This window comes from Puntigrus tetrazona, chromosome 14 (assembly GCF_018831695.1).
Source record: "Puntigrus tetrazona isolate hp1 chromosome 14, ASM1883169v1, whole genome shotgun sequence".
NCBI lineage: Eukaryota > Metazoa > Chordata > Actinopteri > Cypriniformes > Cyprinidae > Puntigrus > Puntigrus tetrazona.
The window spans coordinates 12729954-12757114 of record NC_056712.1 but is presented as its reverse complement, the minus strand read 5'-3'; the positions used below and the strand labels follow the sequence as shown (position 1 = coordinate 12757114).

Here is a 27161-nt window from a genome sequence, read left to right as displayed (position 1 = left end):
TTTAAAAAGTAATTTTTATCACAAAGCGCTGTATAAAATTGGAGGTATTTAGTAGAAAATTGAAATGCACCGGAAAAGAGACCTTTAAAAAAAGGTACAGTGCCCTCTCAATTACAGGTTTTACCACAGGGTACGACAACAGCAGCCGTTTTGTGCTCTCAAATTGTATTGAATATGACAAAACCTGCTTTGGGTGGTACGGTGTTGCAGTGTAAAACATATGTTATTCACACAGTGCGAAAAGACCATTCAATTGCAGTTTTACCGCAGGGCAAAACAGTGCCGCCGCTCTCTCAAATTGCTGTCACTACCCAACCGTGGGTGCAACCGTGAAACATATGCTATCCGGATTGAGAGGAATGTTCATTTAGCTTCCCACCCATCCAACCTGCCTTCTGATGTCTTTTCTAGTAGTTTATGGGTTTAAATGTTCGATCCAGAGCCAGAGAATCTGAGGTAGTAGATGTTTTCTCTTCCTTCACTCCCTCCCTCTCTGTCTCTCTTCCCCCTCTCCGTGACTCGTGGGTGTTGGGCTGAAATAGTTTGGTGTAGTTTTACATTCCTTATATAGCCTGTGGAGTAAGAGAGACGTGGAGCGAACCCGTGTCACAAAGAAGGAGGGGAGGGAGTTGAGCTTTGCCAGCAGTGAGAAAGTCAGGCTCTCTCGCAGTGCCAGATTTCCACTTGGTTTTCTGGAGGTTTGGGTGACAAGTTTGGCCCTTGGCATAAGGTATGTGTGCGACACGCCGCACTGTAAATGGGTAACCTCTATGTGGGACAGGATAGCCTCTGGAGTTTGGGGACTGTATGTCACAGGGAGGGGGAAAATGTCACGATTTGGGGGTCTCAGCTCGTCCTTGGCTTTTAGATTCATGTCATGTTACTATTTGCTCTTGTACCAACCTGTAACATAATCAACGTAGTGATGCAATGATGTGCCGGAGGTGGATTATTTTAGTGTTTCAGAAATATAAAAATAATTTTTTCGTTTTTGAATTAATCTCATGTAATCGCACGCGCAGATGCTTAATTCGAACAGTAACTGAGCGCTGTAAATCTTTGTTGAGCTTTTAAAGTGTTCTCGGTTGTCACAATGTATTCACCGATTTGTTAGAGTGTAGATAATGCGCACTTTCTTTGTGTAGCACTGACCAGTAATTTGCAGTTCACCGCGGAAATATATAGGTGCTTATTTCTGTCACCTACCTGATAATTAATTTTAAATAAGCCGCTTCTCAAATGTCTCCACGAACCATTGGTAAAAAAGGGTTTTCTAATTGTTTCAGTACTGTTTCTTTGGTTTAATTGTCAAGCCAACTGTGTGGTTTTCACAGAACATTTTTTTTAAAGCCAGCTTCACAAAATTCTTGATATCTTCAAGACTAGTCATTTTGGGCAATAATCTAGTCTATTTTGCAGTGATCTAACCGATCAAGCTGTTGAGGTTTGCTATAGTCGACGTTGATTTATGTGAAAGTGCTGTATACAAATAAAGTTAGTTATATTATTTATCCAAGTTTGCATAGAGACCTTTGCGATAACATGGTATACGTTATATATTCATTTGAGCAGTGTAATGATATGTGGAACATTGAAATGTATTTGTGGAACCACAGATGGCAATAATAAAAATCTTTATTTTTAGAAGTGTGTAGAATATGTATACATGAGTGTACTGCATGTTTGAGGGTAGATTTGGATAACTATGTTTAATATTGTACTATATAGTTGTTCAGTCTCCCTTCCAATGTAAAAATTTTGATCGGTTTAAGTCAGGAACAGTCAGATGTCAACAGCATACCAGACACGGTTCATGTGTGTGGGTCTGGAATGTTTGGTTTGAGCTTTGTTAGGAGCTCTGAATCGTTTATAATATTATTACGGTGACTATAATCTTTCATTTGTGTTTGTTTTCTCTTCAGGCCATGAATATATATAGTGTAACGCTCAACGGACCTGCTCCCTGGGGTTTTCGGCTTCAGGGAGGCAAGGACTTCAACATGCCCCTGACCGTGTCCAGGGTAAGTGACCTCCATCTTGGATGTAGAGATGGGTAATAGACATGTTTTGTTTGCAGCTTGAGCTTTTTTTCCCACTTTTCAGTTTAAACGAGGTGTTTCGCAGTTTTCTTTTAGATAGCTTGAGCCCGTCACTCACTCAAGATGTTTTCATCCTCATAATTAAGATTTGCACCAATTCTGTGTGGGTTTACAGTCCCGCCTCTGCACACAGAAAGGCATCAAACACAACCTCATAAGGAAATGCAATAGAGTTAATGAGAAAAGTGTGCTCAGTGCTTCTTGAGGTCTATTTCAACACTCGCATTCCTTCAGAAACATGTCACCGCTTGATATCAACCCCGTAAGAAAAGGGCTGCTTCAGAACTCCATTCAGATGTCTCCTCACAAGGATATGTTATGCTTTGTTTAGTTTCCAGCATGCGTTGTTCTCTCTTTAAGGTCATTGAATCCTGGCTTTATAGCACCTCCAATAGAGCATATTGAACAGATCAGGTCCAGATGCGGAATTTCCATTCCTTATATGAGCAGCATTGTTTGTAGTATACACACTCTGGTAGCTAGTACGTTTGTGGACCCGAAAGGTCATTTCGTATGTATATGAATACCATGGGGACAAATAATGAGGCCTTTGTTTTTTTTCCGATAACATGCTGCTAATATGCGTTCTTATATCTCAGATTTAATATTCACAGAAAACCATAAGTAAGCTTTTTTGTAGTTTGAGTACACATAAGAAGTTGTAAACATTGTAAGTCTGTTATTGTGACTTCTGACCAGTGGTGTGTTTCCCAGAAGCATCGTCAGGCAGCTGTGGTCACATGATGTCCCATTGTTACCAATATTTGGGATTTCCCAAAACTGTAACATTTGCAAACAGACTCGTAAGGTCTTGACCTGTAATTAGAAGCAATTTATTTAGTTTTTGGTTCATTTCTCCAACAAATCATTATACTACAGTGGTTAAGCAGTGAGTTATTTTACTGTACAAGAAACGCACCTCAGAGTTTGAGAAAATCATTTAAAAATGAAAAATTCAGTTTCGCTCAGTTATGCTAGGAGGTCAGAAATTCCATACTTCACCTTTACCAAGTGTTGTCTTTTCATGTACGAATGAAATGTTTTTGGCCCAATGTTTTCGTTTTTTTTAGATGAAGTGTTAAGTAATTTGTAATTTTTTTTTTTTATCTTCTCATATTTTTACATAATTTTTTTTTTTTTTGCCATTTGAGATTAATAACTATTCCCACTTGGCTGAAGAAGTCACCAAAAGTAGCTTTAAAGTTTACAAATTTCCTAAATGCTTTGCCAGTTGGTAATGTTTTCTGGATTATTTAATTTTCAATACTTTGACTAAATATTTAGTTTTTAAATGTCGAGGCAACAGTATCAGCTAGATTTTCCTCAGTTTTTAGCTCTGCCAGACTTTACAACACTTTCCCCATTTCCCTCGCTTTGTCTGACATGACGGTAGTATAACCTGCAGCTGTGTACATCTGTTTAGTTTTCAGACGTCTGTCGGCGCTGATGACTTGCGCTAACACTCCCTTAAATGTCTGCTTCAGTCAAAATGGTGACTTCATCCGTCAGTGTGAGAGCCGGTCATAAAGCCGCCTGCTGCTGCCAGATGTTATGCAATAGCAGGAGCGTGTCTGTGCGTGTCATTCTTAACCTGATTTAGTTTCTCGTAAAGCACAGCGCAGGATCTTGTGTTTTATGAAGAATGATTGCATTACAGGATTGAAAATATTCCGGCATCTCCTCACGCTAGAGCTAACATGTCAAAAACAATACCTGTCGTTTTAAACGCGATCTTCTGAATTTAAGTAAAACCCGCAGGAGCCGCTTCTTCAGCGTTGCTTCAGAGAAAAGTTTGAGAGAGATGAGTTTGTTCAGATTGATCAGTTATTCACTTTATAGTTGAGTGGCTCTCTATACGAGACCACAATCTCAATTGTAAGGCAACAAACCCTGTAATGCCTTGATAGTGATCACGTGACCTACACTGGAACGTGCCGTGGGTTTGACACATCACCGCAAAATAAACACTTCATTCTTCAGTCGTCCTCACCTATTGACAGGCGTGAAAATGAATTTTCAGAGGACTGTTACAGCTTCCTGTGTTCAGGTTGACAACAGTGAGTCATTAGCGTGACAGGAGGTGAATCATTAGGCGTGTTTGTTCTGTCGTTTGAGATTACACTATGCTGTTAAAGGTGATTTGTTAGTCTGATATGAAGGGTGGCGTTTCATTCTTCTTGACGGGAGTTTACGCCCCTCTTCCTTCAGTTCCGAATTGTCGAGATATGAAGTGTTAAATCACGTTAGGTCTAAACGGGTCGTGAGGTAATGAAGATATGCTCTGTCCACAGGTTCTAAAGTAGTAATTTGAAGACGGGTGGTCTGTCTCTTCCCCCTCCCTTCTCTTCAATGGCAGAACAAAGAGGTTAAAGAGTGAGGTTTTATGGGCTTAGGATGCATAAGGCCGGCCATTCAAACAGGAGAGTGATGAAATGGAACAGTGGTTTATTTATAGGGACTGCTTGATCGTTTGCTGTTATACATAATAATTAGTGGTGCTTGCTAAGGATTTGAACAAGCCACTAATATTGTGTTTTAAACTTTATCATGTAGCGTCCTACATCGTTTGTGCCATGCAGGCATGTAAGATGAGGATAGGTTCTGTTAAGCACTTTGTTCTATGATTTATGTCTGAACATGTGCAGTGATGTAATAGGGATAGGGGATAGATCATCCAAATATAAGAAAATTCAGTAGTTTTCTTATGCTCATGTTATTCCAAATGTCAGTGTCACACCCATATTGTAGGCGTTTGTCCATTTAAAGTTTAGGTGGGTTAAATTCTCACTATAAACAAGTCAATAACTACAAATTTTCTGCTTCTTAAAAGTTAGTAAGGTAGTTGTTAAGTTTAAGTATTGGGTAGGATTAAAAATGCAGAATATGTGCTATAAGAACTAAGCAGACAATATGTTTCAATAGGCATCCTAATAAGCAACCCGTTAATAGAATTGTTTGCTATGCTAAAGTTTAGCCAACAAATCCATATGAATCAAGAGGCTGAGAAGATTCAAGTGCTTCATATGATAAATGGATATAATTTAGGCTTGACCCTCTGTGTTCAGTTGGATTTTTTTGGGATATTTTAGGTTTTTTTTTTATTACGTGGCTTTTAAACGAACAAACATAAACTTCTCCGGTTACATTTAAAATATCTAAATGTGCATTTTGAAGATTAACCAGGTGCAACATTTGTAACAACATGAAAGTGAGCAAACAATGACAAGAATTTTTATTTTTGGCTGAACGGTGAATGAGGGTCCGAGCTATATTTAGTGCATGTCTTTTGGTTTGGCCTCTTTTGACTTTAAGCACCGTTAGAAACCACATAATGCCCGAAAAACCCCACTCCAGTCTCCTGTTACTAGTTTAGTTCAGCAGTATTAGCGATTGTGTTTTTCCTAAGTCATAAGTAGGAATTTAGTTCATCAGCTGATGGTGGTTGGAAGCTGGATTGGCCTTAATATTTCTCAGAGCATTTTCCTTGATTCCTCCTTTCCTCCTCCACCTCCTCCTCCTGTTCTCTTTCCATTGCACACATCGGCACATTTCTTCAGCATTCCTGGGATTTTAACGCTGCTTTCCTATTCCTGGCAACTGAGCGGCCCTTTGTCTACTTTTGCACCCACTATCCATTAATGTCTCAAATCATTCCCAAAACCAGATGACGTGGTTCTTTGGACCTCAAAGGAATACTTTCCTGGTGAAATCAATGAAAGTGAAACCTAGGGGTGACACGCACATGAGACGGATGGATCTGCGTGTACTAGCTATGAAATCCATAATCATTTCAGTGTACAAATGTTATGATTTGTATTTGCTTCAGTGAATGTCCATCTGGTTTGCATTAGCAGGCAACATGCCATTCAGCTGAAATTAAACAGAACTGCAATTAGAAAATTACATATGATGTAATCTTTAGAAGATTAGAGCACAGTTTGAGTTTTTCTTTTGTGATTTGTTCCCTGAGGTTTCAGCTCTGTGACGTTAAGCCGAACTAAGGCTGGTCTGCTCTTTTGATGAAGACATTTATTACTTTGTGCATTTTACTCTGGAGGTTAGAGACCCCATAAAATTAAAGTTGGAGTTTTGTGGCTTTTAGTCATTGTCTGTTAGCTTTTAGGCCATCTACATGCTAGTGTGCTTTTAAAAGTTGACTTAATCCAATTTATTGCAGATATAAGAGTTAAAAGTCTTTTCTTGAAGGAAATATTGATGACTTGGTTCAGAAAGAAGTCTTTTATTTTCAATGCATCATGTAATAAATACATGCAAAAACACAGTAATGTTGTCATAGTATTACAGTTTTAGAAGTTTTCTATTTTAATCTATATTTTAAGATGCCTTATTGCTGTGTCTTTGGTTTTTGGGTGTTACATGATCCTATTATATATAATTCTCAAAGCCTTCCTTATCTTTGACGGTAATGCTTATACTTCTTAATATTTTTGTGGATAAGAAACATGATTTTTATGATACTATGATACATAAATGAAGTTAAGCAAATATTGTATTTTTTTGTAACACTGTCAATTTAACATCCTTCAAGATTACAGTGTACACACACACACACACACACACATGTGTGTGTGTGTGTGTGTATGTATATGTATATATGTATGTATGTGTGTGTATATATATATATATATATGTGTGTGTATATGTATATATATATGTGTGTATATATATATATATATATATATATATATATATATATATATATATATATATATATGTGTATATATATACACTTTTTTTTTAAATGGCACATCACTCTCATTTTTGACCATTCCTCTTAGAATATAGCACACAAGACAATTACCGTTAAGGAATATTGTTTGTTGTTTGATTTGAGTGTGATAGCTCATTATGATCTACTGTTGTCAAGAAGTCTTTAAAAAAAAAAAAAAACCCCAAGAAAGAAAAATAAGGAGTATATGGTTGAAGAATAGGAGCAAGTAAACAATGACATAACTTTCACTTTTGGCTGAACTATTGCAATAAAGAAATTTCTAGGTTTACTCATCATATTCCCAGGGTCTCTGGCCTGTAGACCTAAACATCAGAGTTTGTCCGAGGGTTTTTTTTTTTTTTTTTTTTTTTTAACAAGTTGTCAATATATATTTATTTGCTTTTGGAGGCCTTGTTAGCAGGCGTGGCAGAGGCTGCTCTAGGAGACCTCTGAAGACTGTTTGGTTTGAAGCTTGGCTCTTACTTCCAAGATATTTATGGCTCACTCGTATCTGCTGACGCAATTGCACTGAGGCCCAGAGTCTTACAGCCCCCCATAAGGAAATGGAAAGTGAAATGTGGCAAGGATTTTAAGGGTCAGTACAAGGGTGATCTTTAGGGTCACCACATAAACTTTGAGCACCTTTAAGAACAAAAGGACTGGTCACTTTGTGTCTGGGGGAGAACATTGTTAATGGACCCTGATTATAAGAGTGTGTTTAGCATCAGATATCTGGGACATGCATAGGAAATATGTTGAAATGTTTATTGTTGATTGTGACCGATACCATCTCCAGTTGAACATCTCTGTCTGTCGTCCTTGTTTTTAGCTGTTTGTACAAGTTTATTTTCTTGTGTCGTCCTTTATATTGATGTCAGAAGGTTTAAGGTTTCTTAACTCTTCCCCCTTTGACTTGTAAAAGGTCTTAGCGCAGCACTTTACTGCCACCAGACTCAAGTCAAGGAACAGCTGGGCTCTGAATTTGAGCCAGGAACACAGGTGGTCATGTCCATCAGCTTTATTTGCATACTCTACCGTCCACATTTCCCGTGTCCTCTTTCCTTCTCTTTTGTCTCTAAACATTAATTTTACCTATTGTGCCTATATTTCCCCATGTATTTACTTTTGAAGCAAACACCGTCCGACCGCCTTCCCCAACTTTTAAAAAGCGATTAAACGTACTGTTGTCAACAAGAGAAGCCGTCGGATTATTATTATTATTATTATTATTATTTATTGTTATTGTTATTATTATTTATTATTATTATTATTATTATTATTATTATTATTTTTTTAAATAAAATCTTGTTTTATGAAAATATAAAAGCTTGATGGTCTAACATGAAAATTATGAAAAAAAAAAAAAAAAAAAAAAAAAAAAAAATATATATATATATAATATAATATGAATGAATTTGCAACGTTTTTAATAAATTGTGCCGCTCTACCATCAGGCACAGCAAACATTTTTAAAAACATGATCACAGTTTTATCAAGAAAATCGCAATTCTGCTTTTTCTATAAATGGTTCAAGACTAACTTAATTTTTGGATCAATTCTCCTAGGACCTCTTCAGGTCTGGTTCGTTTCCTGTATGCTTGCCAAAGTGCTACACCTGGTGGAGGACTTTCTGCGGGTCTGTTGCCCAGACCCCAGCCATTTCCTCACGGTGTCCTGACGACGTCACAATGCTTCTTATGTTTCATAAATATTTGCATGGTCTCAAACAGGCCGTTGAGGGCAGAGGCTCGAGGACAATAACTTTTGTTCTCTTCCCCCAGTGCTGTCCAACTCCAGATTGCCATTCAGAGCTCGGCAGAGAAGACTTGTAAATGTTTGTTGAAGTGAATAGCAGGCGGCCGAGACAGGAAATGTGGTAGAACTTGGAGAACGGAGGGAAAGAGAGTATGAAATGTCCAGGGCAGATGTTAAGGGTTTGACTACAGCTTTATATAGACATTGCATATATGCCAGCAGCAAAAGCTGGATCTCATTAGGCTGTTACCACCAAATGTCTTATTATGTTATTACACACACTAAGTGCTATTAATGATGCACAGCATTTTACATTTTGAGTTGCTTTTATTTGCGGCCAAATGCGGTGATGCTATTGCAGTCCACAGGGTCAAGGTAGTTTTGTTAACCCTGCTGGTAGATGTGGAAACTACACCGTCTGTTTCCTAAAGCATCGTTCTCTATTGATGGCCATATGAAACTGCAGTTGAAATGGATGAGAATGCTTACACACATCCTCCTTGTTTGGGTCAAGAAAACCTCACGAGTGTACCTTTTAGCTTCAGGCTGGGACTCTAACCTTTCTTATTTACCGTTTCCGTGGGAGTTTTGAGCTAAGTTTCCTCATAAATGTTAATCGCCAACGGAAATCTTGCTGAACCGCTTGCCAGATCAACAATAGGTCAGAACATTCCTCCAAAGCTTGGCAGAGCTCGTATGGTTTGGAATGAATGTTCACAAATTTTATATGGCAGATCAGTTTGGCAGGATCTTGGGTCTGGGTTGTGTGTCATTCAAGTTGTTCACACTTTGCTCTGTAGTAATAAGAAACTCTCACTATAGTCTTATTTTCCCAGAAGACATCAGACACGGGCCGACTGAGCCTGGGAGGTATACATTTTTGATTTTGCCGTTCCAATAGTAAACAAGCAATAAGCGTAAATATGTGGCTTCTTTAGCATAAGTCAGGGATATACATGTGCATGTGACTCATGTGTTCCTGGATATGACACACAGAACATCATTTCCCATTTATAAGGTACACAGAGTCCAGACAGCAGTAGAGCATTTTCCATGTTCCAAAATTTGGATGTTCATTTCCATGTAACACCAGCACTAGGATATTTCCCTACATTCTCTTCACTTTCCCTTTTGGGCGATGCCTCAGGTCTTTTTTTGAGTGATTTATATGCTGTGGCTCACTTCATTGCCAAGTCGGTCTTATCTGAAAAACGCTGCACAGTAAGACTGTAAAAGTCAATGCTGCGTTAAAGTACTGGATTATTTTAGACTGGCTTTTTGTTATGATGAAGGGTTTACCAACAGTGTTACGTTGCGAGTTTTTTTTTGTCTGTGCTGTAGACTTTGCTTCCTCTCAGGTGTGTTTGTTCTTGTGCGGTTGAGTTTGATTGATTGGAAGGTGCTGCTTCTTTTTCTGCAGTGGCTTTAGAGTTGACATGATTTTGAAAAGATGAATAGCTCAGCTTGAGGTGTGGTTGACTAATATCCATTTTGAGCTGATCTTGCTTTTTAAATCTAATGCTCGTGTCATTTATTCAAGCTGCTGCAACTAAAGTGCTTTTGAATGCTTTTCTTAATTAAACTGTGACAAAGGATTCGATAGAACAGGTTTACAGGTTCAGAGAAATGCTATTAATCCTTTCTTTTGCTGGTGGCCTACTTAAACACAGAGCCCTGAATTTAGACGTATTCCAAATCTGGGTCAAATTATAATAAATTCAACAGCTTTTAGATATCAGTTGTATTAGTTTCTTTTTGGAGGTTCATATTAGTGGTGTTGAGGTGAATATCACTATGCTGTAGTTTGTATTTTTCCTGCACAATGCTACCATTGTTAATTAATTTTTTTATTATTATTGTTATTTATATGCTATTGTTTTAATTTCTTTTTTTTTTAATTTTGATTTAATGTTTTGTAGTATGCTTTTTGTAATTTTTGTAGTTTTCATTCCAGCTTTTTTTTAACATTTCTATTTAATATCTGCCTTTTTAATCGTTTTGATGCTATTGATGATTCCTTTCTGCATGCAACAATGGAATGATGCATCTTTTTAAAGAGTTGTTTGTTACTTCTGAGAGACTCACAGTTTCCACTTGACAGATGAGAAAACAAGCTAAAAATTCCTGTAGATTTACATGCTATAGAAGGAGTGAGATGAGCCATGTGTTGAGACCAGAATAGTCATAGAGACTCGGAGGTGAACACTTTTGGCTTTTGGCCATTACGAAAGCACCTAGCAACTACAAAAAAATGGCTGCTTGGCAGTGTGCTTTAAAACATTCTCTATTTTAAAATACTGTGTCAATCACTCACAACACCCCTGTATTGTGTTTTATGTTGTCAACACTTCACGCGCGTTTAAATTTAAATCTGGTTTAGATTTGACATATTTAGAGTTGGTCATCTCATGACACTTCATTACATACAGACTGACTAATGTTTGTTCTCTGTGGCTGTTTCAGCTGACCCCAGGTGGTAAGGCGGCCCAGGCTGGAGTGGGTGTTGGGGATTGGTTGGTGTCCATCTCTGATGCCAACGCAGAGGAGATGACCCATGTGGAGGCACAGAACAAGATCAGAGCCGCAACCGACTCTCTCGCTCTCACTTTGAGCAGGTACACACACACACACACACACACACTCACTCTTACTCATTGTCTTTGTCAGTATCACAGGGAGAAAAGATGACTTCACAGGAAATTGAGTTCTTTGGTTATTACATCACTGTTAACTCTTTTATTGCAATCTTGAAAGATGTGAAAATGAAATGCTGATTTTTATAGCAGGTGAAAAAAACTAAACAAAAATAAAAATTCTTAGACAGTTTACAACTGTGATGTCAAAGAGCAGATTCCTGGACTTAAAAAAAAAAAAAATAATAATAATAATAAAAAAGATTTGTTAGACGCTGTTAACTGTCTGTTTACGGTGGGTTACTATTGCTTTGTTCAGAATGCCAAAAGCATGGCCTATAGAGTGCAACAGTCCAGTCCAGAAGTAAAAGTCCCATTATTTTTTACATGGGTATATTGAAATAGTGTTGCCTTTTTAAAGCAAATCTACCACAAGCTTCAAGATTTGTATATCACTGTTCCAGTTGATGGATTTTCTTTTTTTAATTTTTATGAATATATGTAGCTTAACAATTGTAAAATACATTTAATGTTATTGTTGACTAATATGAGGTCTTTTAATTTATTGAAAAAGATTAAATTAAATTAGATTAAATGAAAATAATTATACATAAATTTTAAAGTGTTTCCTCAGCAAACTAACTGAAATGAAATATTTAGGATGAATTAATAAAGCAACAATTTAATAAAACAAAGAAATAAAGGCAATTAAACAAAATTACTTGCACTTTTAAAATTAAAACTCAAATTAATAATGCCATAATATATGATAAGCAGTAAATATATAAGCACATGAATTCTAATTCTGTAATTATTATTATATGTTTAATTGATGATAAAAAATTATGAAATCATGAAATGTTTATATTGTACTGTTGTTTTTCTATGTTTTTAACAATTTTATTTTAAACAAACATCATGATTCATCTTGGAGCCGGTCGGTTTGGCTCTTAGAACATTTACTGAAGATTTTTATTTATTTAAATGCCTACAGAAATAATTTAGTTTAGTTAAAAGAACATGGCACTAGCAATGTCAAGATCATAGGTTTGATTGTCAGTAAACAAAATTGTGGCACAGTAGGACCGCTTTGAGTAAAACATCTGCCAAATGCATGAATGTAACATTAATGGAGAAAAAAACCCTTCAAAACCAAGGCCACTTAAAAACCAGGCAGTCACACTTTACTCTCTGTTTTGATATTTTAGCTACTAATTTTGGTCTGTTGTTTGAAAAAAAAAAATGACTTTTAAACAGTTCTTAATTTTAATTTAATATGGTTTGGCTCAAAACTGTGTCTAGAGAGCTAATCTAACAGGCAATAACACGACTCTTACACGACTCTTTTGCTTGTTGCCATAGCAATTGCGCTGATATGCTGGCATGGTACCGTCTGCAGCATTTAAGCAGAATTAAATGGCCTCTAGATCTTTGGGCCTGTTGATTTGTGCAGACAGTATTAAATGCATGGAACAGATCTTTTTAAATATGTCGTAATAAAACTCTCCGATGGCTCCGACGACCCTGGGCTAAAGGTAGAGCAGATAATTTGGAGACATAGTGGTACCTTCGTGACTTGAGCTGACCTTCGCTTTTTAGCACCGAGATGGGAAAACTCCAATGCCTCGGGACGCAATTCTGAAATCGCTTACATTGCACTCCTTTTGGGAAACTGCAGAAAGAACCCAAAAAAGGAAAGTTTGAAATGGACCTTACTGCCCTCAGACAGAACAGAAGCTACTAGCGGAAAGACTCTAAAGTCTGCGGCTAAGAGATGAGTAATGGGAAAGATGAGCGTAGTTGCAGAATGACAGATGCACTCCTTCCTGCTCTGTCATTAGGCCTTCCCTGTGATCAACACAAGAAGACGAAGAGTCTGTTTAATGGTCCAAACCACAGCTATGAATGTGGTATTCTTCCCTTTTTAGGTGCGCGAGAATCATTTATGTGTCATCACATAGGTAAGCGCTTGTAGCGGTTAGTAATGGCCTGTTTAAGTGAAGAGGGATAGAAACTTGTGCTTGAGTTATGAGAAATGCGTCTCCCTTGGTAAAAAAGGGCTTAGCTCATATACGAATAATTCCAGGGATTACATGCAAAACATTTGTCTCTTTTGCACTGGCAAATCTTATGAAGACGTGTCATATTTTACCCTAAAAATTACAAAAAAAAGGAAAACATAAATAAGTTTCTTATGATCCTCAAGGCTGTATCCATTTGATCTTAAATACAGAAAAGAAATTGTGAAATAGTATTGAAATTTATGTTTTGTATTTTAACATGCTTAAAAATAAATGTATTGTTTGGAATCCATGCTGGATTTTCAGTATCATGACTCCAGTCTTTAGTGTCACATGATTCTTCATATTAGAAGTCATTCTAATATGAAGATTTATATTCAGTGTTCTTGTTAATATTTTTGGGGACCAGTAATATTACTTTTTATTCAAACAAAACATTTTGTGTTACAACATAAAATATTATTAAAAATGTATGGTCTGTCACTTTATTGATTTCTTAAAAAAAAAAAAAAAACATTTATTCAGCAAGAATGTATTAAATGGATAAAAAGTGATAGTAAAGATGTATATTGTTAGAAAATTTTGTTTAAATTAAATGCTGTTCTTTTTCATTTTATTCACCAAAGTATCACAGGTTTGCAAATGATTTAAGCAGCACATTAGTTCCAATGCTGATAACGTATCAGTGCTTTAATTGGTAATAATTAAAAGACGCTGAAGTCTGGAATAATTGCTAAAGAAAAATAAGCACTGCATCAGAGAGAAATTATTATTATTATTATTATTATTATTATTATTATTATTATTTTATGTTTATTCACCTTTATGGACACCTTTATCCAAAGCAAACAACAATTGGAGATTTATATTTATTTATTTCTTTGTATAAATTAAGGGTCAAATATGATTATCGTCTTCACACTTTTTCATGAGATTAAACACCCTGTCATTTCTTAGAGCTGTTTTAGGTCAAAGAGTGGTCATTTTCTCTATAAAATGTCCTCTAGAGTGAAGGAGGACACCACTGCGGTCGGTTCAGTCATAAAATGTTCCCGATGCAGAGGCTAGGAGAAGGAATGAGCTGATTGGAGGTGTGAATGAGATTGGGCGGGGCTTCATGACTCATATCGCCAATGGTTAGATGATGTCATTTTTTTTTTTTGTTGTGACATAACTATGAAAACATCTGCTCATAATTACCCCTTTGCCCAGTATGCTGATAGATGACTAGTATCCTGACTATTGTTTTGGGAGCTTTGGTTGTCAGACATGTCAGTGTGTCTGTATGTTGTTGTCTTTCACGGATAAATTACAGTGTTTGCATCACATGGAAAGGCATGCTTGAAGACAAACGTCTGAGCAACGTCTGTATTTATTCTGGAATATACTTTTATTATAGAGGGTGGTGTAGTTTTGGTTTACATGTCCTTTGATAGCCATTCGCGCAGCCTCTTCAAATGTGGTTTGCAACGCTTCTTTGAAACACAAGGTCTCTTTTTAGATTTGTTGCTTAGACGGTTGTCCTGGTTTGCCCTTTGGCCGGTTTTGTGCTTTGGTCAGTGCGTGTGTGTTTTTTAGCATTAAATTCAATTTGAAATCCGAATCGATTTGCCTCTACCTGTTTGTGATTGGCTGCACAGGCTGTTTACTAATAGACAAATAGATGTTTAAACTACTGTTACTGTCGTGCAATAGATAGAAAATGGCTTGCTAATTCAGTTTTATGTTGATTTGAAGTATATTAGTGTATATATATGAAGTATATTAGTTTTGAAAATGCCATATTTGCATAGAAAGCAAAGAAAAGCTGGTATAATGCATTTTAGGAAAGCTTTGCAAGCTTTCTTTTATTAATATAGAAAAAAAAAAAACAATTGAAAATAGAAAACACACATTGTCCGTTGCACTGGGTGCTGTTCATTTCCTCTGCCATTTCCTGAAATGGATAACTCTTGTAAAACAGCCTTGCGCTATTTTCTTCTACATTTTTTTTTCTCTTTAAACTGCTGTCTTGAAGCAGGCCACTGTGCAAAACGACACCAACGCTGTCACAGGAAGTGGTGTACAGGCACAGGAAATGCAGACTCACGGGGAGGTCACTGATGGAATGTAACTATTTTTCCAGCCTAGTCAAACTAACCCAGACAGTCCACTTTAGGACAGAAGTTGTTGAATACAGGGCTCACCTTTAGTACAGTCATGTGATTGGACGGTAATGCCGCAGTACTTTGATATTTGGAGGCCGACACTTTAGTTATTCAGCTGTGTGATTTGAATGATTACCCCGTTCGTGTATCAGTGGTATTTATGCGACGCTTTAGGGTGCTTCAAAGTAACTTTTTAAATGTTTTTGTTACAAGAAAAATGAGCTAAAGCAAAAGCGTAGCCGGAAAGGTTTGTTTTGAGTGTTTACAACTTCATTAACCGAATATTTTTTTTTTTTTTTTTTTTTATATCCAAATCTGATACTTTTGCTATTCCATTTATTTGAGTCACACGTGTGCGTTCAAAGTCATCTGGACGACCATCAGGTATTAATTCACACTTACAGCTGCAACATTCCTTTCAGACTGACTAAATGGGATTTGGAGCCAGAAAGAACCGATTTAATTCCAATGAGTCTTGTTGTGTTTGGCTCACACATCTGTCTGTCCATTTAACTGTCCTTAGTTAACATTTTAAGCATTGCAGTGAAATGAGTCATTTTTATGAATGATCTTAAGCTAATTCTTTCTTTACTTTTCTCTCTGCAGAGCTTTCAATCCTGCTGGAGGAGAGCAGAAGGTAAGACGGTCGCCCTCTTTTTTTTTTTTTTTTTCTTGCGTCGGACAGAATTGCGACGCTTTCGCAAGACCACTCAACCAGTTCCTGATATCTTAAGAAAAACATTTAGATCAGTTCTCAAGATGCTTTGAATACTTGAGAAACACCCTAGCTTTCTAAATCTCTTGCCATAGATGTTTTTGTTTTTATGTAAGATCATTACATATTTATATATAGCCCCTGATAGAAAACGTTTTCACTCTAAGAATGAAAGATTATGTATAGAGTAAATATTTGACTATTTATTTATGAATATTTTTTTTTTTAACTTTGAGGACATACTTAAACTTCCTTAAGGAAGTTTTTCTCAGATTGAACTTATTTCTTAGAATAACTTTGTCCCCATAGTGTATCCAAGTTAACTCCCACAAACATACTGATCTCAGCTTTCAACTAGTGTGATTTTACTCAAACACACAGTGCTTCATAGCTCATTCATAACTCATTCTCATGTAAGTTTCATGGCTCTATTGGCTTTCATGTGCTGGTTGCAGTGTATTGCGGAAGTTTGGTTGGTTTGTCTGTTTGCCTGTCTGATTCAAATGTTAATCTTGCTTTTGGTCTCACTTAAACATCCCTTCAGCATTTTTTGGTCTGGTTCACCACGGTATGCACAAACCCAGATTAAATCTGCATTTTCCAGTAGGGCCATGAAAAAAAAAAAAAAATTGTGAACACAGTGAGCATACTATAAGTGCAAAAGTTTATGAACTCATAGCTTTTACGTAAAAAATTGTAACTATATAATTTCTAGCTTTAACTATATTTATGTAAAAAAAAAAGTTGTATTTAAAAAATTATATATATATTTTTATAATATGTTATTATATTAAACAATATATATTAAATGTTTAAGTTTTAGATTAGACACACATGGCACATATTTAAAACTTTCCAAATAAATTTTTAATGATAAATTACTTATTACACTTACTTACATATAAAAGAAAGCATTGACAAAGTGTTAATAACTAATCAGATTATTATTTCATGGTGAAAACCGAAACAAAACTGTAAATTTGAATGGGAGAAACTGCGCCCTCATGTGGCTGCAAAAGCCCATAGCACAGGTCTCTGCAGCAGTGCCTGTTATAATCCTAGTCATATCGCTTATACTTTTACTTTCAATCCAGTCAGGAGCAGAGTGCTGCCAAAATGAAGGAGCACCTTTTAGCTGTACCTTGGCCTGATCTCAAAATAAATATTTGTGACCAGGGTGTGTTCTCGCTTCTCAAACAATCCCCCATTCGCTCTCACTGTGTTCACAATTTGCTGTGAGAACACATGAAGACCATTCACATCATCATCCCCCGATAATCCTCTCATTTGGAAAGGATTAAGCCTTAAAACCGTGTCTAGGATTGTGCATTTACCTGTGGTGCCACTAGTGTCTCTCTCTCTGTGTGTGTGTGTGTGTGTGAGTGTGTGCATGATTTGACCTGCATGTTGTTGCATTTGCACTATCTTTTGTCACTCAGGATTCACTCGCACCTGCATCCAATCAACCCAAGTACTCATTCGCACCGAGCACGTCCATAAACAAGATGGCGCGGCCGTTCTCCACAGGCCCTGGCAATGCCAGCAAAGGGCCCGTCATCAAGCCGGTGTCGTACGCCCCCAAGCTTAACTTCAACTCGCCTCAGCCTCACAATGGGTAGGTGACCAGCCGGCCAGGTCTCCGACAGAGCTTAATATTCTGTCTTTTAAACGCGAGCTTTGATCTCCACGGGATGTGCTTGATGAGCTTTGTCCACAATAGGCTGCGTGTTTCTCGCTACCTGGTCTCATGGCATAGATGTAGCTTGGTGCGCTTTTTAACGAGACACGAAATGCGTACCAACAAGTACATATCACTGCAGTTTCCAAAAGAAATGAGTACTAAAGGCAAATTTATAATTTCGATTAATAAAGCGTAATTTTTTTGGGCCACAATTACTCGAAGAATATCATGTTACGACTTCGAAACTATATTAATATTGTGGGATGTTTGTAAACTGACGCTTTTGAAAGTTAGCGTCACACATATCCAGCTTCATATCTATTATTATAGAAAGTAGGTTAGTTCGGAGACCAGCTTGAGAGGCGAGGAGCTAGGGTTTGAATCCCGTGTGACTACGGTGCGACAAAACAATTCAGATCTGTGTAAACGGAAGTTGAAATGGCACAGTTGCATCAACAAATACCTTTCCATATAAGTTTTGCGCTGTTAACACTGTCGGGCAGGTTTAAGGTTGGGTTTAATGTAGGGCATATTTTCAACATGACTTTTTGCAGCAGTCCATGGACGTTTTCATTCTGAACCGTCTGTGGACGATTCTCTTTGAAACTGTGGTGAAACGTGCAATAATGCACATAAAAAACTGTGTTGCGGAGCTACATATTTTTATGAGACCGTAGTTGGTTTCTTGTCATGCAGCAAAGCTGATGGGTAAAAAGCGTCTGTGAAAGTTGAAGTCTGTGCCGTGTTCCTACATGGTGAGGCAGGAGATTTGGGGTCAGCAAGTTGAAGAGTCTGGCCTTCAGTGTTTTTCTGGATTTATTGTGTGTGCTTGTAATAAACAACATGGCGTTAAGCAGTTGTGTCTGTTTTCCTTGTTGGAACAGGCGGTTGCATCGCCACCCCGGTGACCAGACTGCTCTGGGATCCACTCGAACAGGCCGTCTTCATCTGTTTTCCTCCATGCGGGGACGTTCTGCACCTTTTTTTCCGCCGAGGTCCTGAATTTTAACGAGCGCTTTTATTTAAGATGATCAAAACAACAGATGTTAGCAGTCAAGTCCGGTGGAGACGGAGGCGGTAAAATAGCGCTGGTTTTAAAGTAAACACGTGAAGGTCTAAGGTTTTGATCGGTCCGGGTCGAGAAGGTTGAAATCTGTCTTTAGGCCAGGACTCGATGTTGTACGTTGCTGTTTATAGAGTCGAGACCCTCCCATAAAATCTGCTGAGCCCTCAAATTGCAGTTACGACCCCGGTGCCGAATTACTCAACAGCCTTACTTGGAAAGGCTCCTGTACGGATCCACCTTAACACGAGTTTCCACACAAACAAATTGCATGAAGGAGATGTTTTATTCAAATAGATGTCCTCTTTGTTTTATTCAAAAGGTGGAAAAAAAAAAAATAAGACTTGGACTTCAGTTGGATTGTGGGAACATTTTCTGCTAAGAACCGGAGTAGAAAGCTCTGGAGTGTAGTGGAGGGAAGGAGAGTGAATCAGAGCTCGGCTGCTGGAGTGTTGTGAGTGCGTTTGTGATCCTGTGTGTGTGTGTGTGTGTGATCTCCAGAGAACATGAAGACCTCAGTCACGTCAGCATTCTGAGCATGTTTACAGCACCGCACACCTACAAGCTTGTTTTTACGACTGTTCACTGAGGGGCACTATTGCTTGCAGTTTTTAATGGAATGAAACCAACAGAAATGTTTCAAATTAATAGTAGTGTATTATAGAACTATTTTGTTTTTAAATATTTGGTATGATTGAGTGTGTGTGTGTGTGTGTGTGTGTGTTTGTGTATATATGTATAAATGAATACAATTTAATATGTAATTTATTATTGGGATGACAGCTGAATATTCAGCACCAATCTTTGGTGTCACATGATCCTTCAGAAATCATTCTAGTTTGCTGAATTGATGCTCAATTATTATTCTTTCTCTGTTAATGATTCTTCTCATTATTAATGATGAAAATAATTTTGTGCCTACAGTTTTCATAAAACATATTAAGCAGCATTATTGTGATAACATTTTTGCTGCCATTTTTTGCAAATAGAGTAATTAAATTTTAATATAAATTAAAGTTTTGCTTTTTTTTTTTTTTTAATTCTTTCAACAGTGATGTGGATATTTTTTTTAATTCACAGAACTAGACAATTGTGTAAATTAATCAGAAGTATATAAATATATTTTTTCCATGATGTTTTCTAATGAATAGATTTTTCTTTTATTTGCTCAACTTTAAAATATCTAATAAATCATTGACTAGAAATGATCATCTCTGTAAAAAAAAAAAAAAAAAAAAAAAAAAAAAGTTTATCCAGTAGTCACAAATGACTGGAAATATCATAAATCATTGGTCAAAATTTTAGGAAACATGCATTTAGGGTAATGTTGGTTTCATGCTATGAAGCCAGCCTCGACGTCCAGAACATCTAGTGGCTGTAATGTTTGGCTGAAGCTTCAGGATGTTTTAATAATGAAAGCACGTTAAAAAAAACTGAATGAAAATGTAACTGATACAGTAAGCAGTACAGCTCATGTTTTCGTGTTTTCCGTCGTGTTACTTAAAGCACACTGTGATTTTTTTTTTTTTTTTTTTTTTTTTTCCTACTACAAAAACCCACAATTTGCTTTGTTTGTGTCTGCATCCTGTCTTTCTAAATGCTGTTTATTCTTCTCTGCATTTCTGTGTCATTTATTTCTAAACCGTTTTCTCTCTCTCTCTCTCTCTTTTTTTTTTTTTTTTTATCTCCTTTGTCATTCTACAGATGGAAGTTCTCGACAAGTTAGTAATGCCTTTCCTTATTTCCCTCCTGTTCTGAAAAATGCGTGCAATTATTGTTTTTGGCGATCAAATCCCAGCCCTGTGGCTCTGCCTCTATCCGTTTTCATATATGTTTTTTTCCTAAATCAAATTTATCTTTCCCAATTCCCAAGCCTGCATTGTTGCAGCACTGGCTTCAGGAGACGGCAGATTTCTCACATCTAAGCTGCCGTCTCTCTGTGTAATTATTCACTAAGGGATTGTAAATGTACAGCGTTGATATTTGTGGACAGAGTCCATTCACTCGGTCTAAAGCTATGCCGCTTTAATGGACACTGTTGTGTTCTTTGTTGTTGTGCTCCCACTCTTCCTCTCTATTGTTATTTGTGCTCCTCATCCTGTTTTTTCTATCTTCCTTCACTCTGCCGTTCATTAGAGGAGAAGGCTTCTATGAGGAGTTGTACCCTGAGGGGAAGTAAGTGCTGAATGCTTGTGGCTCTAATGCACTTGCTGAAAGAACGTAGACCTGCTGCTGACCTCACTAATAAACTCTTGCTTTTCGACGACAGCAGACCGCGTTTCGTTGCTTTTTCACTCGGCCGTTGAACTGTATTGAAACGCGGCACTTTAGCTGGGTCGTTTGAAAATATTAGCAAATGTAACCTTGCACTCTGAGTGACTTCATTAGAGCATGAAGCAATGATGTGGAGCCTGAACTCAAATCACATTTCGTGGGCGTTTTGATTTATTATTTTGTGTGCATGTAGTTATGAATCTGATGTGTGAAAACAGGTTTTTCAACCTTTAAACCTTCGACCTGAGGCAGCCCACGGACTGCAGTGTAAAAAAAAAAAAAAAAAAAAAAAAAAAGACTTGTAATAGTAATTCGCTGTAATATTGTTCAATAAATTTAACGAAGACACTTGATTTTATTACATTTATATAATGAAATTAATAATGATTTATCTGTGATTTTATTATTTTTTTTTAGATTTTGTACAGATTTATTCGTTTAACAGATTTTTTTGGTAATGTGACTTTCAATAGAGAAACACATCGTGACAGAACACGTGTCGTAAATGTTTTAGAAAACTGAGAAAAGGAAACAAACTAGGGCACTGTTAACATAACATCATTAAATAATAAAAGTAATAACTATTGAATAATTTAATATCCAAATGTAAAATTAAATCAATAAATATTATCAACAAAAAACCCAAACAATTAACGAATGAAATGGATAGGGAAAATAATGAACAATGTTTATATAGATAATTTGTTACTTTTTCTATAATATTTACTTATTAATGTATGTAATGCAACTTATATAATGTAGTTATTTTGTTGGTGTAATTTAATTTAAATAATTATTTATAGTAATAATAATAGCTATAATTCATAAAGAATTACATGTACAATAAATTATTTTACAATAATAAAATAATGAACATGCTAAATTAATTAAATGGAATAGAAAATAACATAATGTAGTTACTCTGATAGCAGCAATACCTGTAGCAACAGAGTTTTGTAGGAAACGTTGGTTACCATGGTAAGATTTTCTGTAAGGGAATTCATGTACCACAGATTTTTATTTTTTGGATCCTCATGTGCTGCACGTTCCCTCACTGTGTTTGGCATAATCATCTCTCGCTGTGCTGCACACATTACGTGAAGCCATTCGCCGATTCTTTGTATTTTTTTCGTGGTGTGCTGTGCTGCTGTGGTTAATGAGAGAGGTCACGAAGGACTCATGTCTTCAGGCACGGTCTGCGGGTGGAAAACATGGCCTGCTTCATCCCCAACGATCGCAGTAAGAAGAGGCTGATCGAGGATACGGAGGATTGGCAGCCACGCACCGGCACCACCCAGTCTCGCTCTTTCCGAATCCTGGCCCAGCTCACAGGCACTGACTTCAGTAAGTCAGACACGTTCAGACCGCAGCCTGTCAGTGCCGAATACTCCTCTCAGAGCAGTTGTGTTTCTCATTTGGGGTTTGCAGCATAAGCTCATTTGTGTCAACGGGTTTCTTTGGAAAGATCATTTCTCAGAGAGTCAGTATTTTGTGAAGTAATGTGGAAAAAGGCATTCCTAAGACGGGGTGGGAGTTAGGACCAAATTCTTCAATCGTGATAAAACTAAGTCATACTGTGGTATATTGCAAGTGCGTCATTTTTGCCAGAATTTCAATCAAAACTATTCAGTGGTTTATTTAAATTGAATCTAAACGAGTTAATCTAAACTTTTTAGAACAGACACATCGGTTTATTTGGTACTTAACTGACACAAATAAAAGAAGCTTATTCATGTTCAAATAATTTATTTTTTAATAATTGTTTTATTTTGAACCTGGTTCATGCACACCTGCGAACTATACAATTTTAATGCTAAAATTCTATTAATTATAATTCCATTTATTAATACAAAATAAAAATAAGCTTATTCATATTAAAATATTAGATTTTATTACTTTAACGTTATTGCCAATTTTTACTTGACCTGAAATAATGAATGTTTAACATTTTAAAACCATTTGCAAAACGGCTAATTCACGCATACCTGTGAATTATAAATTTCATGCTAAAATCATATTCATCATAATTTCCTGTTACTGTTAGTTAACGGGATTAATTAATGTTAACGGTAGAAGCAACGCACTGCTTGGTAATGGTTATTTACTTTGGTGTGAAGTGAGTCAGATTTTTTTACAATTGCTTTGTGCATTTACTGTGAAATAAACCGGTCCTCCCGTTGACACATTTTTAGCTTCGCAATATATATGATTGTAGCTTCCAGCCCAGTTCCCCAATAAAAAAAAAAAAACCCCTCCCTCTCCTAAATCCCATCTTTACTTAGTGGCAGGGACTAATCTGGGTGTAGGAGGGCATGAAAGCATGTCCTAGAGGACCCAACTACTGATCTGATATTGAGAGTGAGATCATAAAGAAGTGGGAAATGTCGTCTATCTATAGCTTAAAGGGTTATGGCTGAGATTTTCTCTTTTATGCGATCTAGAGCCCGAGTGGCTTTGATTTGCTCTCGAGTAAGTGCTAGGAAAGAGGTGTGCAGTCAACCATTGTTGCCGTACAGAACCTGTACATCTCACGGGATTGACTCTCGTGTTAAAAGGCGATGGGGTGGCCCTTTTAAAGCGGCGTTCTTCGAGTGTTTCGTGGCATTGTGGCGGTGGATTTTCTATTGTGTTTGTGTGTCTAATGGTCGGTCTGATCTGTGTCTCTCCTGCTTCCCTCAGTGCAGGACCCGGATGATGAGAACATGAAAAGGTCCAGGTAAAGAACTGTGTGAACTTGCTAATGAAGTGCGGTTTGAAGCATTAAATCGCTGCCTCTGACCTTTTACCACCCTCATTAGGAGATCACGGCGTTCAGCTCTCTGCGGAGAGAGACGCTGAAAATATGCTTTGATCCGCATTATGAGCCGTTGTCTGATCTGTGCATTTGCAGTATAGCTTCATACACAGAGTGCTGTACGCCTTTATAATCAGGCCTTCACAGATTTCTGCAGAATATAAATGCCTTTCTTGCATAAAATGCAGTTTCATCAATATAGTTTACAGCGTGTCAGATACCAATTCAAATTCATTGATTTTTGTGGTGAATGATGCCTCGTGTGGAGGACAAATGCAGGGGTTTACGGAGTCCACGAAAAATGGCGCCATCCCATAAGGCCACAAGAGCCGAGGAGTTTTTGAAAGATTTGAAAAGTTTTTTAAGTTCACTGCTTTTTTAAAGTTTGGAGTCTGTAAGATTTTTTTGAAAGGAAATTAATACTTTGAATCAGGAAGGATGTCTTAAATTAAACATCTGACAGGAAAGAGAAGAAAATATATATATATATATATATATATATATATATATATATATATATATATATATATATATATATATATATATATATATATATATATATATATATATTTTCTTTATTTTTTCTTTATTTATTTTTTTCAAATTTAATGTAAAATTAGTTGCTTAATATAGTTATGGAATTTGTTTTATTTTTTTTTAAAGTTTTTTTTTTTGTTGTTTTTGAACAAATAAATTTGCCATAGTGAACGTAAGAGATTTAAATATAAATAAATATATTAAAAAAATTGTGCTGGGCAATGATTAACCGCCATTAATTGCATCCAAAAGCATAGTTTTATTTATTTAATATATATGTGTGTGCACTTTGTGTATTTATGTGTATATATAAATACACAATCCTACTGTATATATTTTTAAATATGTATACATTTATATTAAAATAATTATATATAAATGTATTTAATATATAAACATGAATGAGTTAGTTACAATTTTACGCTTTTGATACCTAAAACATTCTGCACATGTAGGAAAGCACAAGAATTTGGACGCAGCCCAGTTGTGCTTTCGGAAATGCACTTTCCTATATTCCTACTTGATTTCATACCAAATCCATTTCTTTCCACACCCTTAAAAAAAGCATCTTGCGAATTTCTTTCCATCAAAACTCTCTCTTGTGTGCAAACGCCCTTAAAACTTTTGGCTCATTAGATTGTGCTGCCAGTAAGTGTGTAGTACTCTCAGCTCCAAATCCATTTAGCAGGTTTTTCATTAAAATCTAAACGTGAGAAAAAAACAAAAAAAACAAAAAAACCTGCAGATTCTGTCTGGGTCTGGTTATCTACAGATACACTGATTTTCTTATTTCAAAAATGTTTCTGAATTCTTCACTACTTGCATATGTTGCATCGTTTAATCTTTCCCTTGCTGTTCTCTCAACCTCGTATTCATTCCCTTCTCTTGTCTTTCTGTATGTGCTGGCATGTCTCTCTCCTTCTGTTTGGTCCTCACGCCTCTCTGGTGCACTAAACGGCAGGGAAAAGTTCCTCTCTGAGATTCAGAGTCCCCGCTATGCCAGGCTGAGAGACTGGCATCACGAGAGATCTGCCCGTGCCCTCAACATCAAGTCCTGAACGCTCTGCCTCCCGGGCATCAGACGGCCGAGGTGGCTGACAAACAGCCGCACTAGATACAAATGCCACCACCGCGTGCCAGCTATGGGTGAACACCGACCCCATCTATACCAAGACAAAAAAAAAAAAAAAAAAGGGGATTGGGGGGGGTTATCAAGTTAATGAGAAAAAAAAAAAAACGGTAAAAAAAACACAAGTTAAAAATAGCAAAAACCAATGTGGCATAGTCGGAAAAACCACGCAAACTGAGCCCTACAGTTAAGTTCCCGTTAGGAATATCTGAATGCTGTTGGTGTGACATAGTCTCTATCAAAGTGGTACGTTTCTACAAACTGATAATCATGTTATTTTATTGTTATTTTATTATTTTTGTGGTTGTTCAGAGGCGTTATCCATCACGGGACTGTTACTATTGCTCGCTCATCTTTCTGATTGTGTTGTGTAGCCCCCCCCCTCCTTGTGATTTGTCTCAACTTTCTTTCTTCTTTATATTTCATTTTCTTTTTTTCCTGACTGTAATTTAGCATAATTCACTATGATGTCATCTGATCTGTCTCCAATAAGATCCAAAAGAACCTGTTGACTCGTGTCTCTGAGTACATAAAACATTGTGAAACACTCTGCTTGTCCTCCTTTATTTTCTTCGAGCTACGCTTGTTCTCTTTTCTTTATTTCAACATTTTCAGCATTTTACGCACTGCTCTTTCCTTGCTGTTGGGAGAAGCGTTATTTTAACCTGCTTTAAATAGCCTAACCAGCGAAATCTTAACGCATAATCTATCTGCCGAAAAATCAATATTCTGAGCATTTTTTAGCGTATGTATTTCCTAAATGCATGCAACAGATTTATTTTGATCAAATTCTGTAGCTTCTGGATAAATTTCAGCATAGTGCATTCAGGGATTGGCAGATTTACTTTAGATTTCATCCAAAACAAGGTGAGAAACGAGTGTAATTTTCCAGCCTACTGTTTGGAACAGACTTCTTGTTGTGGTTGTGCCTATGGTGCCTAAAAATATTGCCTAGGTGGGCAGCTCACTAGGATTTGGAACAGAATCGAGATGTTTTTGAGACTTGGGATTTGTGCAACTAAGACATTGGAGTTAGTATGCATTGATTTTAATTCTGGGCTAATTTTCATCTAGAGATTTAATCGTTCCGTATCTTGCTTTGCCCAGATGGTATCATTTTAAAGCAGTGTTTGGCCATGAAAAATCACAAGACAGACTTGTTTGGCTTACACTGTATAAATGAATGACATGTTTATGCTCAGGACATTAATTCTTTTGAGAAACCATCAAACATAAGGAGCACATATAATCACAAACACGCATTTGGAAAAAACAACTGTGTTGTTCTTGTGTGATCTTGTAGTTATGATGAATTTCAGAATCTGGATATGCATCTGGATATGCTTATGTGATTCATTCAGATGATATATAGCTCATAAAAGCTACAGCTAACTTATTTATTTCTTTAATGTTTTTAGAGCAGTAAACCAGTCCGATCAGATCGATCTCAGCTCAGAGTTCTAAGGGCTTCCCAAGAATACATCGAATCATTTAATACAAAAGAAACTAGAAATATATTCAAAAAATAAGATTCTTTAGCTTTTTTTGAAAACCTGGCTAATTTTATAAAAAATATTCTTT

The 27161-nt window shown here is 36.7% G+C and overlaps 1 protein-coding gene across 1 annotated transcript in view; it reads left to right on the top strand.

Annotated features, from left to right (window-relative positions):
- pdlim7 (PDZ and LIM domain 7) overlaps window positions 1–27161 on the top strand; it is a 45003-nt gene that overhangs the window by 940 nt on the left and 16902 nt on the right. The window contains exons 2-7 of the mRNA XM_043256918.1: window positions 1923–2021; window positions 11050–11201; window positions 11562–11583; window positions 18668–18687; window positions 22310–22464; window positions 23800–23836. Coding sequence (XP_043112853.1) covers window positions 1923–2021; window positions 11050–11201; window positions 11562–11583; window positions 18668–18687; window positions 22310–22464; window positions 23800–23836 — 485 coding nt within the window. The remainder of the gene's footprint in view (window positions 1–1922; window positions 2022–11049; window positions 11202–11561; window positions 11584–18667; window positions 18688–22309; window positions 22465–23799; window positions 23837–27161) is intronic.